The sequence below is a fragment of the Rhinoraja longicauda genome, chromosome 23 (assembly GCF_053455715.1).
Source record: "Rhinoraja longicauda isolate Sanriku21f chromosome 23, sRhiLon1.1, whole genome shotgun sequence".
NCBI classification, from domain to species: Eukaryota; Metazoa; Chordata; class Chondrichthyes; order Rajiformes; family Arhynchobatidae; genus Rhinoraja; species Rhinoraja longicauda.
The window spans coordinates 33,730,527-33,751,449 of record NC_135975.1 but is presented as its reverse complement, the minus strand read 5'-3'; the positions used below and the strand labels follow the sequence as shown (position 1 = coordinate 33,751,449).

Here is a 20,923-nt window from a genome sequence, read left to right as displayed (position 1 = left end):
CCCACACCAACAATCCCCAACCCTTTCCCCACAATCCTCCCATCCCTCCCCCCACAATCCCCCATCCCTCCCCCACAATCCCCCCATCCCTCCCCCACAATCCCCCCATCCCTCCCCCCACAATCCTCCCATCCCTCCCCCCACAATCCCCCATCCCTCCCCCCACAATCCCCCATCCCTCCCCCCACAATCCCCCCATCCCTCCCCCCACAATCCTCCCATCCCTCCCCACACAATCTCCCCAGTCCCCCGTAACCCCCCACCCTCCCTCCAGCCCCCCACCCCAACAACCCCCAGCCCCCCCACCCCAACAACCCCCAGCCCCCCCACCCCAACAACCCCCAGCCCTCCCACCCCAACAACCCCCAGCCCTTTCCCCACAATCCTCACATCTCCCCGACTCTGCCCCTCTCCATCTCCCTGCCATCTTCCCCCAGGCTCACCCCCCCATCTCAGAATGCATTGTCAGCAGGTTAAATCTCAAATAGGAAGTTTCCTCAGTCGATGGGCGGTCGATCTTTAGAATTCTTTATCACGTGGGGAGTTTTATTGCATATTAAAGGAAGATGGGAATAATACAGGAAGATGGCAGTGGTGTAGAAGATCAGCCACAATCGGGATGATTGCCAGAGCAGATAAGAAGCCCATGTGCCTCCTGTTCATTCCGCTATGACAAATATGAAAGTTAAACAGAACAGATATGACAAGAATTGAAGGGATTGATCATGCTGGAAAATTACAGGTTCGCCCAAACACCACAGGACAAAGACAATATCACAACACCAATATAAACGGAACTGGGTTCCCATGCTTGGCTGCATGCACCATTCAAGTAAAAGGGCATGACCCTGTGCTGCTCTACTCCTTGGCGCTCAGATCTAAATAAATAATCTCATGGTCTGGGCATGGCTGTGATATATTGCCCATCCTGAAGAGTCTTTGAGTCGTAGAGTTTGGCCCATATCCCTCCAAACCAATCCAGGCGATGTGGCTTGTTGGATATCAGTCATGTGAGGGTATCACAAAATGCTGGAGTAACTCAGCAGGTCAGGCAGCATCTAGGAGAGAGGGGATGAGACAGTCACGTAAGGGTAATCATTCTGCAGAAGGGTCCCGTGTGAAATCTCACCGATCCATTCCCTCTACAGAAGCTGCATGACCTGCTGAGTTACTCCAGCGTTTTGTGTTTTACTCAAGATTGCAGCACCTGCAGTTCTTTGTGTCTCCATGTAAGGGTGGTACTAGAGTTGCATTAGCCAGATTGACTGAGGCTAGCAGGTTTCCTTTCTTGAAAGTTGGTTAGGGAGGTAGGTGGGGGGAGGTGTATTTTAGAGTTGTACATCATAAAAACAGCCCCTTCAGCCACCATGCCCTTGCTAGACACAAAAGGCTGGTCAGGCAGCATCTCTGGAGAAAAGGAAAAGGTGATGTTTCGTGTCAAGACCTTTCTTCAGACTGAAGAAGGGTCTTGACCTGAAATGCAGTCCAAAGAAGGGTTTCGACCCAAAACGTCACCTGTTCCTTTTCTCCAGAGATGCTGCCTGACCCACTGAGTTACTCCAGCTTTTTGTGTCTATCTTTGGTGTAAACCAGCATCTGCAGGTTCTTCCTTCACACAATGTCCATGCTGACCATTAAGTACCAATCTGTGCTAATCCGATTTACCAGCACTTGGACCAGAACCTCCCATTCTGTGCAATTATTGCCCTTTGTCTAGTGTGGGGACCTGTTCGTCTGTGGCCTAACCAATGTTTTATTAAGTTGTATCATAACGTTTCGGCTTTTATCTTCATTAGCTGAGGCATAGCATATATGTATCATATATTCTTCTCCCATATCAGGCCTCTCAAAAGTGCTTCACCTCTTGCTTCTCCGGATTACATTCCGCCTGCCATTTGCTCTACCCATCTGATCAACATCATCCTGTAGCCCACAACTATCCTCACTATCAACAAACCCACCAATTTCCATGTCATGGAATCACACAGCACGGAAACAGGCCTTCGGCCTAGCTTGTCCATGCCGACCAAGGCGTCCATCTCAGCTGAAGATAGCCACAAAATGCTAGAGTAACTCAGCGGGTCAGGCAACATCTCTGGAGAAAAGGAATAGGTGACATTTCGAGTCGAGATCTTTTTTCAGACGAGCGTCTGCAGTTTCTTCCTACACAATTTGACTGCCATCTAAACTAATCCCATTTGCCTGCATTTGACAAATAACCCTTAAAAAAACTCCAAAGACGTACAGGTATGTAGGTCAATTGACTGGGTATATGTAAAAATTGTCCCTAGTGTGTGTAGGATAGTGTTAGTGTGCGGGGATCACTGGGCGGTGCGGACTTGGTGGGCCGAAAAGGCCTGTTTCCGCGCTGTATCTGAAATATGAAATATATAATAAATAAAATAATATGAAAATCATTCCTATCCATGCACCTGTCCAAATGTGTTTTTAAATGTTTGCATTGCACCAGTCTCAATCACTTTTTATGGCAGATAGTTCCATTTATATATATACTACCCTCTGTGGAAAAGGTAGGCACTCAGGTTCTTATTAAATCTCCCCCCCCCTCCCCCGTCTTGATTTCCTCTACCCTGTGGAAAAAGACAGCGTGAATTCACCCTCATATCTTATACACATCTACGACCACCCCTCAGTCACCTTTGCTTTAGGAAATAAAGTTCAAGCCTGCCCAACCTTTCTCTCGAGTCCCTCAAGTCCTGGCAACATCATTGTAAATCTATAAGCAAGGAACTGCAGATCCTGGTTTATTTTTTTTAAAAGACAAAAAGTATGAAGTAACTTACGCGGGTTAGGCAGCATCTCGGGAGAACATGGATTACCCACCTTCTCCAGGGATGCTGCCTGACCCGCAGAATTACTTCAGCACGTTATACCATCATTGTAAATCTTCTCTATACTCTTTCCAGCTTCCAGACGTCTTTTCTATATATAAGGATGACCAAAACCAAACAGTCTGTGCAGCTCCACAAATGTACAACTACAAAATGACATCCTAACATCCATACCCCATGCCCTGACTGATGGCCAAATGCCGCCTTTACCACTATCCACCTGTGACGCCACTTTTAGGGAACAATGTACTTGTACCCCTGGATCCCTCTGCTCCACAACACTTCAGGGCCCAACCATTCTTACCCTGGTTTAACTTCCCAAAATGTACACCTCACACTTATCTGAATTAAATTTACCATTCATTGGCCCACTTTACCAACTGATCAGGATCCTGTTGTAATTCTAGATAATCTTCTTTACAATCTATGATATTTTACTGCCATCTGCAAACTTACCTGTTATCTGATTGTTCCCAGTCCAAATTATTAACATGTATAACAAGCGCTAAGCGTAGGCACCTGTAATATGCCACTAGTCACAGACTTCCATTCGTTAAAACAGTCCTCTACCATCATCCGCTGTCTCCTAGAACCAAGCAAGATTTGGTGCTCTGTAACCCATGGGCTCTAACCATTTAAACTGATGGCAACAGTGAACAGTGTGGGGGTGTTGTATAGCAGAAGGAACTAGGAGTACAGGTACATAGTTTGGTGAAAGTGGCATTATAGGGTGGTCAAAAAGGCTTTTGGCACCTTGGCCTTCATCAGTCAGAGTATTGAGTGTAGATGTTGGGAGGTCATGTTGAAGTTGTATAAGATGTTGGTGAGGCCGCATTTAGAGTATTGTGTTCGCTTTTGGGCACCATCTTAGAGAAAAAATGTTGTCAAGCTGGAAAGGGTGCAGAGACGATTTACGAGGATATTACCAGGACTCGAGGGCCTGAGCTACAGGGAGAGGTTGAGCAGGCTATTCTTTGGAGCGCAGGAGGATCAGGGGTGATCTTATAGAGGTGTATAAAATCATGGAAGGAATAGATCGGGTAGACGCACAGAGCCTCTTGCTCAGAGTAGGGGAATCGAGAACCACGTTTAAGGTGAGGGGGTAAAGATTTAATAGGAATCTGAGGGGTAACTTTTTCCACACAAAGGGTGGTGGATGTATGGAACGAGCTGCCAGAGGAAATAGTTGAGGCAAGGACTATTACAGCATTTAAGAAACATTTAGACAGGTACATGGATAGGACTGGTTTAGAGGGAGATGTGCCAAATGCAGGCAAGTGGGACTAGTGTAGATGTGGGCAAGTTGGGCCGAAGGGTCTGTTTCCACGCTGTAACACTCTATTAATAACTATTAATTTCCAGCTTTTTACTTTAAACTTTATTCAAAATCTCAAACTGCTGGGACGTGGGATGTAGTCCCACGTTCCCTGGAATGTTGGTGTGGGTTCTGAGCAATATTCCAGTTGGAGTGATACCCAGGCGTAGTTAGCACCTTTCAGGGAGAGGGCTAATTTGTTTTGAACGATTTACATCCTATCCCCAGCCATTCACTCCTGTCACCTCCCCGCTCACTTCTTTCTTTCCCCACCCGCAGAAGCCAAATATACTTTGACACGTACCTGGCGTGGGCAGGAGTTATTCTGGCCCCTGCTGGGAGGTGAGGCATGGCTTCTGACCCAGGGAGAGACGAGATTCATGCTGCCTTGCTCTGGCACACACCATCTTGACTTGAAAATGTTTTGGTTTAGTTTAGAAATACAGCCATTCTTTTGCCATTCTTTCAATGATTTTCTTCTCTCTGGAACTCTAATTCACGGTGACCCTGAGCTGATCTTGCAACCATGTCTCTAACTCATCACGACTTCTAACATTGCTTGCCTCTGTCCTGTCAGCTCACCTTGTGCTGAAACCCCTGTGTTTGCTTTGAATAGCCACTCATTTTGGTAACTCCAATGCCCTCCAAGTTGAGCTGACCCAAGACTCTGTTGTTTGTGTCCTATCTCTCATTTGCTCATCACTGTTCTTGTTGATCTATCCTGGTTTCTGGTTCAGTCACACCTTGGTTTTAAAATTGCATTATTTGTCATATACAGCATAAAAGCAGGCCCTTTGGCTTAATCCGACCTGGTTTGAGAGCTCTCCCTGATCTCACCCTGCCACTATCCGCCCACACTTCTCTGCCCTTCCATTTCTACTCTTTTATACATCCCTGGTTTTAATCGTTCCTTTTAATAATTTATTCAGCTGTCTAGGCCCTCAACTCTGCACCTTTCTACTTTTCTCATGTTAAGGTGTTCTCTGAAAATGCCAAAGTTTAACCGTTTTTGGTTTTCAATATAGAATTTTGTTAGTCAGAGTGTGAATCTGTGGAATTCATTGCCACAGAAAGCTGTGGAGGCCAACGGATATTATTAAGGCAGAGGCTGATAGATTCTTGATTAGTGCGGGTGTCCAGGTTTATGGGGAGAAGGCGGGAGAATGGGGTTGAGAGGGAAAGATAGATCAGCCATGATTGAATGGCGGAGCAGACTTGATGGCTTGAATGGTCTAATTCTGATCCTACCACTTATAAACTTATAAAGGCTTGGGTCATTTTTGCACTGTTTTCTTTAAAATAATGTCATGAATATATCCTGGGAATATTTTGCCTTGTTAGAATCTTGATGCAAGTGTAAGTTCTTTTCCTTCACTGGATAGAGTAGTATTAGAGTCAAGAGTCATACAGCGTGGAACCACGCCCTTCGGCCCAATTTGCCCACGGCAACCAACATCCTTATCTACACTAGTCCTGTCTAACCTGTCTAACTTTAGCCCATATCCCTCTAAACCTATCCCCTCGAGGGATAGCCACGACAACCCTATCCATGTACATGTCTAAATGTTCCTTAAACTTTGTGATAGTACCTGCCTCAACTACTTCCTTTGGCAGCTCATTCCATATATCCACCATCCTTTGTGTAAAATATTACCCTTCAGATTCCTATTAAAACTTTTCCCTTTCACCATAAACCTATGTCCTCTGGTTCTTGATTCACCTTCTTTGGGTAAGAGTCTGTGCGTTTACGCGATCTATTCCTCTCATGATTTTGTACACCTCTATAAGATCACCCCTCATCCTCCTGTGCTCCAAGGAAGAGAGTCCCAGCCTGCTCAACCTCTCCCTATAGCTCAGGCCTGCAAGTGTTTTATTTTTAAAGCTGTAATCCTTTTACTTTGACTTCATACTGATCTTGCGCAGCTCATATCTGGCACTGTTTTAGGGTTCAGGGAATGGAAAGTAAACGTTGGGCAGCTTGGAATAGTGGGCTGAGGTTTGGCAAGGAAGTGAGATACGTTGGAAAGAAGGGAAGTGCAAAGATTGTCTCTGTGGCTTGTTACTAGTGATTCACAAGTTTAACCCTTCGGTATCATGTGTAGGTTAGTGTGGATGCAATTGTAGGCTCAGCAACATCAGTGACTGGTATTTTGTTGAATGCATTGATATTTTTGATGCTGTATACACAGGTCCACTAAAACCCTTTTAAACTGAGGCTAACAATGCCCCTCTCTGCCTCCTTTAAGTTTGAGTTTAGCTTTTGCTGCATGCTACCCAGTCAGCGGAAAGACAATACAAGATTGCAATCGAGCCATCCACAGTGTACAGATACATGACAAAGGGAATAACATGAATAACGTCCAGTAAAGTCTGATCAAAGATAGTCCGAGGGTCTCCACTGAGGTAGATAGTAGCTCAGAACTGATCTTTAGTTGTTGGTAGGGTGGTTCAGTTTCCTGATAACAGCTGGGAAGAAACTGTCCCTGAATCTGGTGTGCGTTTTCTCACTTCTATACCTCTTGCCTGAAGGGAGAGGGGAGAAGAGGGAGTGGCCAGGGTGCGACTCGGCATTGCAAAGGCAGCGTGAGGTGTAAACGGAGTCAATGGAAGGGAGATTGGCTTGTGTTGGTTTATAGTCTGGGCTGCGTCCACAATTCTCTGCAGTGCGATTCTCTTTCCCTTCTCCGGGAGTCCTGCACACTGGCCTGAGATTGCACCACACACTGTATGACCCCTGCCTCTATGACAGGAGGGAGGGTGCCTGTCACTGCTCACACACGTGGTGCTCTGCTTCACATTCCAGTGACCCAGCACTGCTGCAGGAATGTGAGACATTTAATTTTGAGATTGTAGAAGGGGTGGGCAGTAAATTAACTGTCCTGGGGTTGTTGTAGTGTTGGACGGAGTGGTCAGGTGGACTGCATCTCGGGTTGCCCTCACTCGCTGATGTGGTGTGTCTCGGAGCATGATTAAAGGGAGGCTTTAACAACTAGGTGGCGCAGCGGTACAGTTGCTGCCTTACAGCTCCAGAGACCCAGGTTCAATCCTGACTACGGGTGCTGTCTGTACAGAGTTTGAATGTTCTCACCATGACCTGCGTGGGTTTTCTCCGGGATCTCCGATTTCCTCCCACACTCCAAAGACATACAGGTTTGTAGGTTAATTGGCTTCGGTAAACTTGTAAATTGTCCCTAGTGTGTGTAGGGTAGTGTTAGTGTGCAGGGATCGCTGGTCAGTGCAGACTCGGTGGACCTGTATCTCCAAACTAAACTAAACTAAACCATTGAGAAGTTCAATATAGCAGAGTCTAGACACATGAAATCAAGAAGAAACGATGCTGGAAAAGAACAACAGGTTAGGCAGCACCTATGGGGAGAGTAATGGTTAACATTTCAGAATGGTGATTGGTGATCTTATAGAGATGTACAAAATCATGAGAGGAATAGATCGGTTAAACACACAGAGTCTCTTGTCCATGGTAGGGGAATCGACAACCAGAGGACAGAGGTTTTAGGTGAGGGAGAAAAGATTTAATAGGAACCTGAGGGGTAACTATTTCACACAAAAGGTGACAGGTGTATGGAACGAGCTGCCAGAGGAGATAGTTGAGGCAGGTACTATCGCAACGTTTAAGAAACATTTAGACTGGTACATGGATATGATAGGATAGGTTTAGAGGGATATGGGCCATACGCAGGCAGGTGTGACGAGTATAGGTGGGGAATGTTGGCCGGTGTGGGCAAGTTGGTCCAATGGGCCTGTTTCCACGCTGTAATACTCTATAATTCTATAACAGCAATGGCGTCTGCTAAACGCAATCAGTGACTGATCGTGATTTTTGTGGATCTGTGTTGTCCTGACACCAGATTGTCATTGGCAATGATCTAAAATGTTAATTTGAAGCATCTTGTTTGGACTCGCCTACTGTTTGTGCGGCTAATTGGCGATTGTAGCCCAAGGCAGATTAGTTCAAAGTTGCACAGAAATAGGCTAATTATGTCAATGCTGGTGCTTCTGGAACATGTGAGCTACTTGCCCGCCCACCTCACTTCAAACCCATCCCCGAGCTCAATCGTGCGAAGCCAGCTTCTCCTTAAAGCTTCCTGTTTGTCCCAAGTACTCCCTGTGAATAGACACAACATGCAGGAATAACTCAGCGGGTCAGGCAGCATTTATGGAGGAACAAGTGATTTTTCAGTTCGAAACCCTTCTTCAGACTGAGAGTCAGGGGAGAGAGAAACTAGAGGTATGAAAAGGTTCAAAACAAATCAGAGCCGGCACCGATGACCAATAGACAATAGACAATAGGTGCAGGAGGAGGCCATTCGGCCCTTCGAGCCAGCACGGCCATTCAATGTGATCACGGCTGATCATTCTCAATCAGTACCCCGTTCCTGCCTTCTCCCCATACCCCCTGACTCTGCTATCCTTAAGAGCTCTATCTAGCTCTCTCTTGAATGCATTCAGAGAATTGGCCTCCACAGCCTTCTGAGGCAGAGAATCCCACAGATTCACAAGTCTGACTGAAAAAGTTTTTCCTCATCTCAGTTCTAAATGGCCTACCCCTTATTCTTAAACTGTGGCCCCTTGTTCTGGACTCCCCCAACATTGGGAACATGTTTCCTGCCTCTAACGTGTCCAACCCCTTAATAATCTTATATGTTGCGATAAGAAAGGTTGAGCCCACAATGGTCCATTGTTGACTGTGGAAGAGTTGGTAACAAAGGGATATATGGATACATGAAACATATATGGATACATGATACATGAAAACAGTGGAACCGGCTTGGGTGGGGGAAGGACTTCTCCTACCTCAAGTTTCCCTCCCCCCTGATTCTCAGTCTGAACAAAGGTTTTGACCCAAAACATCCCCTATTCCTTTTCTCGAAATGCTGCCTGACCTGTTGAGTTACTCCAGCATGTTATGTCTATCTTCAGTGTAAACCAGCATCTGCAGTTCCTTCCAACACATTTTGTCTACTCCCTGTGGAAGTAGGTTCACTTAAATTTAAAAAAATAGAAATGTTCAGCAGGTCAGGCAGCACCTGTGGAAAGAGACCCAGTAAATGTTTTACGTTAGAGATTTCCTCTAGAACTGAGAAAGGGGAGAAAAAGTTAGTGTGGGACATGGGAAGGGATGGTTACAATAAAACAAAATCTCTGATAGGGCAAGACTGAAAGGCAATGTGTTAAAATCAGATAAATCTTTTGTGTCTATTCTGTCACCAATGGTAAGGTTATGGGACATGTCATAAGTTTCTCAGCGTCGGAGTCCCGGGTTCATTCCTGACCTTGGGTGCTGTCTGTGTGGAGTTTGCACCTTCTCCTTATGACTGTGCGGCTTTCCTCCGGGATCTTCAAACATCCCAAGGACGCGAGGATCTGCCATTCTTACCCAGTTTTGCCCATATGTGACTTTAGATCCATATTTGTCGTTGATTTTTAACTTTCTTCTCCGTTCAGTAAGTTATTGGCATTGTCAACGTTGTTGCCATCTCCTGTGTGAACATCATTACATTGATCTGTTCAGAAGTTCAAGTTCTAGAAGTAGAATTAGGCCATTAGGCCCATCAAGTCTGCTCCGCCATTCAATCATGGCTGATCTATTTTTCCCCCTCAACCCCATTCTCCTGCCTTCGCCCCATGACCCCTGACACCGTACTAATCAAGAATCTGTCAATCTCCGCCTTAAATATATCCATTGACTTGGGCTCCACCACTGTCTGTGGCAATTAATTCCACAGATTCACCACCCTCTGACTAAAAAAATTCCTTCTCATCTCCTTTCTAAAGGCACATCCTTTTATTCTGAGGCTATTACCTCTGGTCCTAGACTCTCCCACTAGTGGAAACAGCCTCTCCACATCCACTCTATCCAAGCCTTCTATTATTCGGTAAGTTTCTATGAAGTCCCCCCTCATCCTACTAAACTCCAGTGAGTACAGGCCCAGTGCCGACAAATGTTCATCTGCTGTGGACTCCATTATTCCTCCTACCATTCCTTGATATCATCTCCTAAATCATTTGGATACATCAGTGCCTGCTTCAGTTCACAACTGTTGCTTCAGGTTTCACTTGCATTTGCTGAACTACTACATGGTGCTCGTGACTTTCTTCGCATCAACTACAGCTCAGCATATCCATGGGTTTAAATTCCAGTCCAGAGATTCGAATGTGCAATCTAAGCTGGCACACGAGCTGGGAAGTGCTGTGCTTCAGAAACACAGCAGAGGAACCAAAGCTGTGCCTGGTGCTATTTACAGAAGGACATGGTGGTAATCTCCAGTGTCTTGGCCAGAGTTTATCTGTTTTTCACTCTAGCAGTACCTTGCAATCTTCTGCTAATGCAGGAGTGCAGATGGGAACTTGGATTAGTGTCAAATCTGCAACACTCTGGTGCTCTACCCTCTTGGAGTGTCAATCTGTGATAAATTATGGGGAAAAAATCTTTTGGTAAGAGTGTAGAGTGACATTTATAGATCAATTAAAACAAATGTGATCATAATTGGAAAATTGGCATTTTCCCCAAGCAGGACATGACACGATGAATAAGTTCAGTTCACTGCCCTTCACACACTCGGGACAATTTTACAATGTTACCAAGCCAAATAACCAACAAACCTTACGTCTTTGGAGTGTGGGAGGAAACCGGAGCACCCGGAGAAAACCCACGCAGGTCACAGGGAGAACGTACAAACTCTGTACAAACGTACAAACCCATTCCTTCTCTTCTGAAATGCTGCCTGACCTGCTGAGTTACTCCAGCATTTTGTGAAATAAATACCTTCGATTTGTACCAGCATCTGCAGTTATTTTCTTACACAACAATGTTTGTAGTCACGATGGAACCCAGGTCTCTGGCGCAGTGAGGCAGCAACTCAACCGCTGCGCCACCGTGCCGCCACTTTAGTTATAACTAGACCAAGTGGACCCTTTGGGCCCATCCCTCGTAGAGGGGGGACAGGGAAGGGGAGAGCGTGCCACTCACCTCGGGCCCCATGGTGCCAGTGTTGCAGCCAGAGCGAGCCATGGACCCAAAACCTCTCCTGTATTGGTCTAGGACCCTCACCCCCTCCACCCAACCCCTTATCTCACCCACTCCATCTCCATCCCCGGGTTGTAGTCCAGTGATTGTTCGGTGCGCTGGGGCGGGGGGGGGGGGAGATGGGACAACACCTCCCAGCGGGCAGCGTGCACATAATGGAGGAGCGAGAGACGAAGAAGCAGAGCAGCCGCCACTTTCGTTGGAGGGGTCGAAGCGGGTGCTGGAGGAGAGGCGGGAGCTGCCCGCTGGGGGTTGTAGTTCGGTGATGGTCCAGGGGATTGGGCCCGGGTGGGAGCGGGGACTCGACGACACTGTCGGTTGAAGCGGGCGCTGGAGGTGACTGAGGGAAATGAAGAATGGGGACGGCGATCATCTGTCTCCTGTTTGGAATCTTCCCCGGGGCCGGGTGCAGGCGAGGGGGGAGAGGAAAGGGGAGAGGGGGCGACTCATCCGGGCCCCAGGCAGCCATAGCGGTGGCCAGCAGCAGGAGAGTGGCGGTCCTGCCAGCGGCCATCTTCTTTTGCCTTCTCTGGCGCCGTGCTGCACCATGGGAGGAAGGTCAGGTGCGAGGCATGCTGGGACGGGCCACGGTCTTCCCGCTGGTCCTCGGGGGGGGGGGGGGGGAGCGCATTGGTTAAAGTCAGTTTATTGGCCGTGACTCCCTGACCCCCCCTCCCTCATTGGCTGGCACTCATGCGGGTCCCATTGTGACGACACAGGCTGAAGATCACAATGGAATCAGTTTAAAAGGTCATTGTTAAACTTTAAAATCTCTCTAACTTTAAAAATATCACACCAATTTGAATGAAACCTGTTTTAAAGGCTCCCCAGGACAATGGTGGGCCTAAAGTTGTCGCGCTAACGTGTACCGTTTTGGCTGTGTATAGGGCATGGTATACACATAAACATGTACACACAAACAAACCAAAAGTTTTTGTAATATATAGAATAGATAGATAGATAATAGTTGTAATAATAAAAATAATCAGATTAATTAAAACATAAATAAATAATGATTATTGCCCCATACATCTCCTTTAAACCATGCTCCTCTTACCTTAAAGCTACTGGCTATACAGTTAAATATTCTTGACATTTCAATATGTTGTTTGAAATAATAACTTTTTAATGATTGAAGGTTAAAATTAAGTTAGATGCATGCAAATGGTCTCTCAACCTTTTAATCTATATTTTTATTCCTTTATTGGATGTGACTGTTGTTGAAAAAGTCAGTATTTATTGTCCTTTCCCTTGATGATTTGCTTGACCTTTTTGAGATGGCAATTAAAAGTCAACCATCACCCCTTTGGGCGGTATGTTCCAGATTACAAAAGCTCTGGATGGAACAGATTCTTTATTAGTTCCCCTCTAAACTTCCTTCCCTTCATCATCGGTCGATGTCCTCTGGTTATATTGACGGATTGGATAAGGGTGTGTGATTCATTTGCTGGAGGCCGTTAGTGAAATAGTTGCGACTTTATGTTTGTCCAGATGTTTTGAGGTCAAAAATGACTGATAATAGTTCTATTACAGCATAACTTTAAAAAGCGTACTTATAACGCCAAAGGGCCATTTGACCCATTTAGTTTGTGTAGGAAGGAACTGCAGATGCTGATTTACATCGAAAATAGACACAAAAAGCTGGTCAGCGGGTCAGGCAGTATCTCTGGAGAAAAGGAATGGGTGACGTTTCAGGTCTGAAGTAGGGTCTGAACCCGAAACATCGCCTATTCCTTTTCCCCAGAAATACTGCCTGACCCGCTGAGTTGCTCCAGCTTTTTATGTCCATTTTCTGATCCATCTAGTCTGTTCCTTCCCTCAGTAGAGCAATCCCATTATTCCTTTCCTTATATCACTGCACTTATTCTCTCATACATGCCCATCAACACCTTTTAACGTACCTAAGCGACATTTAATCTACCAGCACCATCTATCCTGCCAACCAAGCATCTATTTATATGAATCACATTTCCCAATACTTGGCACAGAACTGTCTATGCCTCAGTGAATCCTAGATACTTATTAAACATTCTGAGAGGGGCACTTTCACCCTCAAGCAGCGTGTTCCAGAGTCCAACCACCCTCTGGGTGAAAAAGTTCCTCAGATGCCTCACCTTAAATCTATGCGCTCCAGCTATGGGGAAATGTTTCCTACTATGTCCCCTATCTGTGCCCATCATAATTTTGTGTAGGAAAGAACTGCAGATGCTAGTTTAAATCGAAGGTAGACACAAAATGTTTGTGTACATCGTCCAAATTGCTCCCTTCAGAGTACAGAATGTAGTGTTACGGTTACAGAGAAAGTGCGGATAGCAAATACAAGGGTTACGTTGTGATAGATTGGGAATACATCGTTGGCTTCTGAGCATCTGTTCAAGAGTCACTGGAAAGGCTCATTGGAGACTTTCCTTCCCTTAACTTTCTGTCAACCTCTCTTTTGAATATATTCAACATCCCACATGGGGAAAGACTTTAGAGATACAGAGCGGGAACAGACCATTTGGCGCACTGAGTCCACGCAGACCAGTGATTACCCCGTGTACTAATGCTGTCCTACACACGGGAAAATTTGCCATTTTATCGAAGCCAATTAAGCTACAAACCTGTAGGTCTTTGCAGTGCGGGAGGAAACCAGGACACCTGGAGAAAACCCACGCAGGTCACAAACTCCGTACAGGTCAGGATGGAACCCGGGTCTCAGGCACGGTAAGGCAGCAACTCTACTGCTGCGCCACCGTACCGCCCAAAATGAGTCCAAAGATTTCCGATGCTCTGAGAGAAAGAATCCTGTCAATTAAGGCGATCCTTTTTTCTGAAGCTGGTCGGACCCACACTTGTGTCTCTATATCAGCTGGCTTGCTGGTGGTTTTGACCACAATGCTACTGTGTTGCATCGTGAAAAGATTTGCTTAATTTGACAGTAAAGATTTTTGTGGACTGCTGAATTTTGTGGGAAAGATTAAAATTATTTCCGTAACTTTAAAATAACTGATATTCTTTGCCGTCGTGTATTTAAGAACAATAAATTAAGTTTTCACTTGGTTATACAGTTCGTTCAGATAAACTAGTTGGTAAGCCAATTTTTCAAACTAAAAATTGATTCTTAAAATCTTCCTGCTAAAACTTAGCATGCCCTTCTGATGAGGGGGTCAGTTCATGTGTGGCAGTTAAAGGTTTGTATTTACAAACTCCAGGCCATATGTCCATAACTAGCTAGAGTCTTGATATTCTGAACTGATGGGTGCTGCTCTTTGGATGAGCCATTGAACCTGGGCACTACTTGCCCACTTGGGTGGAAGGAAGAAATTTGACAACATTGTCTATAGAAGAAGGGAGTCCTCTCTGATCCCCAGGCCAATATTTATTCCACAAAGAACATCACAAACCATAAACATCATCATGATCATGAAGAAGGGTCCCAACCCGAAAATTCACCTATCCTTTTTCTCCAGAGATGCTGCCTGACCCGCTGAGTTACTCCAGCACTTTTTGTCTAGCTTCAGTATATACCAGCATCTGCAATTCCTTTCTACACATAACAAAACATATTGATGTGAACATTGCCCCTTCAATATTTATGCCATTCACCACATTACTCTCTCAGGGATTTTGCTCTGCGGAAATTGGGTGCTGGGTTTCCACGCATTCCAAAGATCATTGTGTGCATCATCTTGATAAAGACGATAGAAAGAGAATTTGTTTTTGTTTGTTCGTTATCCAAGTGATTTTTTTAATCGAGTATCCTGTTTTCAAGTGGAGACTGATGGAGATAGTACGCTGCACTTTGGATGAGTTGTTGCAATAAGCTTCCTGTTTCAGACTAGACGTCAGTGAACTACAGATGCTGGGAATAGGAAATTAAAAAACAAAAAATGCTGCAAACTCCAAGTAGGCTCGGCTGCATTCGGGAAAAGAGAAATAGTCAACGTTTTAAGTCCACACCCTTTCATCAGAAGTGAGAAAGTGAGCCAACCAGATTAAGATTCATAATTCCAGGAGACTCGAGCTGAGGTGCAGGTATCCCTAGTGGATGCAGTGAGAAAGGACTGTTCGGTGAAGTTTTGTAACTTTTCAGGCGCCAGAAGCGTGGCAACTCGTGTACTGCATCGGTGAGGTCTGCCGTACGGTCTTACCGCGTTTTACGCAAAACAAAGCATTTCACCGTATCTAACCACATGTGACAATAAAGTATCATTGAATCATTAAAAAAGTGAAGCTAGTCATCTTTTTATCATTGGGGTTGAGATAATACTTGCGTCCCTGATGGTGCCTCGAGATCAGAACGTCTGAAGAACGAATCGCTCCCCGGCCACTCCCTCTCCTCTCTCCCATCGGGTAAACAAAGTGTGAAAACACACCTCTAGATTCAGGGACAGTTTCTTCCCAGCTGTTATCAGGCAACTGAACCATCGTACCAACAACTGGAGAACAGTCCTGAAGTATTATCTATCTCATTGGAGATCCTCAGACTATTTGATCGGACTTTACTGGCTTTATCTTGCACTAAACGTTATTCACATTATTCCCTTTGTCCTGCATCAGCACTCACGGCTTGATTGTAATCATGTATTGTCTTTCTGCTGACTGGTCAGCAGGGAGCAGAAGCTTTTCACTGTACCTCAGTACACGTGACAACAAAATAAACTCAACTCAAGAAGAGGCAACTTTCGTCATGAGAAAGTTTTGGATCTGTGTGATTCTTTATGGTGATTTGGGTACAGGGCACCTCCAGTCCTGGTTGACCTTGGCCTGAATCCTTTTCCTTCTCTTGCAGACATCCCTTGCTTCTACGGGTTCTGATGCAGATACCTCAGTAACGGCAGCACCGGCTGTAGAAGTCAACAATGAAGGTGGTTCTGAGGTATGTGATTCTAAGTACATCCTTTATTTTTAAAGGGTCCCTCCCCTCTACCTTCAGTCTGAAGAAAGTCCCGACCTGAAACGTCACCCCATTCTTTCTCTCCAGAAATGCTGCCTGACCCGCTGAGTCAATCCAGCACTTTGTGCCCATCTTCTTTATTTTTCAAATCCGTTCTAATGATTGTTGCTTTTCTGCAATACATCTTCTAAAGGGATTAATTTAAGATGACACATTGTATTCTCGAGATTAAGCTGCTAAAATTGAAGCTAGATGAAAACAGGAATATATAGGATAGATGGATGACTAACATAGACTTGGGCATTCAAAACCACACTCGGTATACAGACTTGCACTACATTAAACAAAACGCTAAGTTTTAAAATTCTTATTCTTGAATTTCCATCCCTCCCTGATTGCTCCTTTCTCACTTTAGTAGGCTTGCACGCCTCCAGTTTGTCGTTCCCAATTTTAATCACATCGCCGCTGGTAACCGTGCCTCCACTGCCAAGCTTTTATTAGGCATAATTTCCTCCTTAAGCTCTTCCATCTCAAACTCTAACTTACTCTCGTGTTGACATTGAAAGTGATCTCAATGCAGCGTTGGTGACCTGCAGTGTGAATCTGCAAAGGATAGATATAATCAGCAGGCATTTGTGAAATGTGATATTGCAAAATGTAAGAGTACAGAAATATTAGATGAGTTTCAAGCCGCAATTGTTTAGTTTAGTTTAGAGACACAGCGCAGAAACAGGCCCTTCGGCCCACCGAGTTCGCACCGACCAGCGATCCCCGCACACTATCACTATCCTACACTCATTAGGAACAATTTTTACACTTACACCAAGCCAATTAACCTACAAACCTGTACGTCTTTGGAGTGTACGAGGAAACCAAAGATCTCGGAGAAAACCCTTGCAGGTCACGGGGAGAACATACAAACTTCGTATAGACAGCACCTGTAGTCGGGATGGAACCCGGGTCTCTGGCGCTATAAGGCAGTAGCTCTACCGCTACGCCACCATGCCGCCCTAATTCATGACAGCTCGCTGGATTTAATCTGCTAGAGAATCAATTATCCCAGTCTTACAACTGCTGTGAGAGAAGCAGCTGAACCCAGGTTAGCTTACAGTTGTGATTTAGATTAGTTTAGAGATCAGGATTGAAAATAGTTAACCAACCTCATAAAATGGAGAATGACAGTGAGTCTGATGGTCAACCTCCACCAGCAGAATAGCAGTAATCCGGTCAGGAGGAATGGAGAGGTGCCACAGACCGAGACCAGTGAACGGATTGGTACTGGGAGGGTGGGGAGACACGATAAAGATGGGTCGAAAGGATTCCCTCCTCACGACTGACGGGACCATCTCCCGTCCTGAATGTTCACGTTTGCAAACAATAAATATTTTAGGCTAGCTTCCAGCTTGATGAACGTTGGCTGATCGTCTTTTAATGTTAAAGTTGGCGGGTGGCCTCTCTCCCTGGCGCAGGAAGTGAAGAGAAACTGCGTTCATTCTGGGATCTCTCTGGGGCTTGAGGAGCCAGGAGGTTCGGCCAGGTTTGGGGCGACACATTGGCACAGCTGGTAGAGCCCTTTCCCGTGCTATATCTCCAAACTAAACTCAATCCGATTGCATTGACCTTCTTTAATGTCGTAGTTTAGAGATACAGCATGGAAACAGGCCCTTTGGCCCACCCAGTCCGTGCCAACCAACGCTCACCCCATATACTCGTTCTATCCTTCACCTAGGGACAATTTACAGAAGCCAATTAATCTACAAACCTGTATGTCTATGGAGTGTGGGAGGAAACCGGAGCACCTGGAGAAAACCCACACAGGTCGCGGGGAGAACGTGCAAACTCCATACAGACAGCACCCGTTTTCGGGATGGATCCCGAGTCTCTGGCACTTTAAGGCAACAACTCTACCGCTGCCACTCTGCCTCCTCTGTTCTCTCCTGTTTCTGCCACAAGCACTGGTTTTGAGGATCTTCGCCGACCTTCCAAAACCACCCCTTGGATTACTTGGTTATAAAAACATAGAAACATAGAAAAATAGGTGCAGAAGTAGGCCATTCGACCCTTTGAGCCAGCACCGCCATTCAATGTGATCATGGCTGATCATCTAAAATCAGTACTCCATTCCTGCTTTTTCCCCCATATCCCTTAATTTCTTTGGTCCTAAGAGCTAGATCTAACTCTCTCTTGAAACCATCCAGTGAATTGGCCTACACTGCCTTCTGTGGCAGAGAATTCTCAACTCTCTGGACAACTCTGGATAGCGGACAATCGGCAATAACGGACACCATTCCTCCCCCCATCCCCACTATGGTCCATTATAATGAGGGTTCACTGTATAGACAAATTGAAATGAGACTAAGAATGGTAAAACGGAGTGCTGGCGTAATGAACAGAATGTTGCAGAGGAGCAACCGTTTGTCAAAATAATCCAAACGGCAGTATCTGGAAGTGCAGAACAAACAGAGGAGGGCCTTGTCCTGTTCCTATGCGGGAACCTGTGGAAGTTGACAAATCGCCCTTGGTTGACAATGCGCTGCCATCTCAAAGAATGGAGGGGCAGCAGTGCCACTCTGGGAGGATGTGAACACGCGGGCTTGCTCAGATGCTTCGTTCATTTAATGTGCCAGCAGCAAGGAAAGATCATCTCCATCAATGCCAAAATCTTAGGGACTTCAGTTGCTGGAATTAACTGTGGTTACTTCAAAGACCAGATGAAGAGCTTCTGGCAAAGGGTCAGACAGAAGTAGAATTGTTACCAACCAGCAGTTTGCTGAACATGTTGATCAAATAACTTGACAGTTGTGAGATCTGACAGTCTTGTAATAAAGAGCTGGCTCTTATAGAATCAGAATTACCTCCAGCAAAGTAAAAATTTTAACAGCAGCTTAACAATAATAACCATAGAAAGCATACTGTCAGGTTTCATCACAGCGAGCTTTGAGAACAGCTCTGCCCAAGACTGCAAGGAATTGCAGAGAATTATGGATGCCATCGAGTCCCTCACACAGACCAGACTCCCCACCATTGACTCCATCTACACTTCACGCTGCCCTGGAAAAGCAGCCGACATAATCAAAGACTCGTCCCACCGTGCTCCCATCCGGCAGAAGGTACAGAAGCTTGAAACCAGACTGGAGCAACTTCTTCCCCTCCTATCAGGTTTGTGAGCAGTCCTTGCACAAGCTAGGATACTGTTCCATTCCCCTCTACTCCATTGAGAACTTTGGACTTTCATAGGAACTGAAGCGCTACAATGCTGAGAACTATATTCTACACTCTGTATCTTCCCCTTCGCTCCATCTATTGTACTTGACTTTGAACATTGCATCTATGCTTGTATCTGAAATGTTTGGATAGCATACAAAACCAAAGCTTTTCACTGTACCTCAGTACATGTGACAGTAATAAACCTGAAATAATACAGGTATAAATGTGCAATAACTGAGCACTTCTAGTATATGGCTCAGAACATCAACTGCAGGAGTGGGGAAGATTAGTACTGGAATCGGCAATCATAACCAAACCGACAGGAAGATGGAAAATCAAGGGCATTGCCAACGTCAGACAGATTGGATTGTAACAAAGTTCCTGAGGCTGTGACACGTGGACTTTCAAAAGCCAAGCTTGAGAAACGTGCATGTATTTGAAGTGAGAGTTTATGATAAGATCTGTTTGATTTTGAATCTGAAGAGAAAATTGAATAAAGGCGAGCAGCAGCAGGTAACTCCAGCTGGACACAGAGTGCTGGAGTAACTCGGCGGGTCAGGCAGCATCTCTGGAGAACATGGATACAGAGTGCTGGAGTAACTCAGCGGGTCAGGCAGCATCTCTGGAGAAAAGGGACGGGTGGCGTTTAAGGTCAGAACCCTTCTTCAGATTCGCAGAATGCTGCCTGACCCGCTGAGTTACTCCAGCACCTTGTTTCGATCTTTGAACTAACCAGCATTTGCAGTTCCTTCCAACGTAGAATTCCAGCTGGAAATGAGCTTTACAACAAAAAGGAAACAACAATAATTTTGCTCTATCACAGGAAACAGCAGCTTCGGTCAAACAAAACGTGGTGTGGTGTTGAAGAGAAAGGAATGAGAGGAAGATAAACCAAGTCACAAACTGATCACATTTCATTTATTATCCCAGAGGATCTGAGGCACCTGGCGATGAGATTGGTTTTAAGTGATATCAATTGGAAAGGGAGACCCATCTCCCTATCTCTCGTTGCCCTGACCCCTGATTCTCAGTCTGAAGAAGGGTCTCGACCCAAAACATCACCTATTCCTTTTCCCCAGAGATGCTGTCTGACCCGATGAGTCATTCCAGCTTTTTGTGTCTATCTCCCATCTTTATCGTCCTTTTAGAATGTGTTTTACCCTAAAGTTAATTGACAGTCTTTACACATTCAACACGGGAGTAGGTAAGCAATCATCCCATCTGTTCCACTGTTCTGTAGGATTATGGCTGATCTATAGCTTGACTCCATTTTCCTGCTGTTCCTCCATATTCTTTGATATCCTTACCCACCCAAAATCTAGACTAGAAATTTGCTGTTGACGCACTGAACGTACAGCCTTTTATTGTTAAACAGTTTCTAATTTCTCCACCTTTTAATGGAAAATGTGTGTCCTGATTTCCCTCTCTGCTAACCTTGAATCTCGGTATGGCCTTGCATGCACCTGCCAGGGAAAAATATATCGCAATACTGAATCTATCCAATTGTTTTAAGGCGTGCACGTTATTTTACCTCAGAGTTTCTATTAATGACTTTGAAGGAGTGTTTCAAGTTTACCAGAAAAAAATACATCCACTTGCCTGAACACAATGTACACTTGCCTCAA

General features: G+C 45.4%; 1 protein-coding gene across 7 annotated transcripts in view; it reads left to right on the top strand.

Annotated features, from left to right (window-relative positions):
- eea1 (early endosome antigen 1) overlaps nucleotides 1-20,923 on the top strand; it is a 111,435-nt gene that overhangs the window by 954 nt on the left and 89,558 nt on the right. For 4 of the 7 annotated variants that reach the window (XM_078420026.1, XM_078420028.1, XM_078420022.1 and 1 more), the window contains exons 1-2: nucleotides 641-742; nucleotides 15,987-16,073. The exons of 1 other annotated variant lie outside the window; for it this stretch is intronic. In XM_078420026.1, the coding sequence (XP_078276152.1) occupies nucleotides 701-742; nucleotides 15,987-16,073 (129 nt within the window). In that variant the 5' untranslated portion in view covers nucleotides 641-700. Of the gene's footprint in view, nucleotides 1-640; nucleotides 743-15,986; nucleotides 16,074-20,923 lie in introns of those variants that run through there. 2 more of the 7 variants (XM_078420027.1, XM_078420025.1) reach the window with 1 other exon arrangement.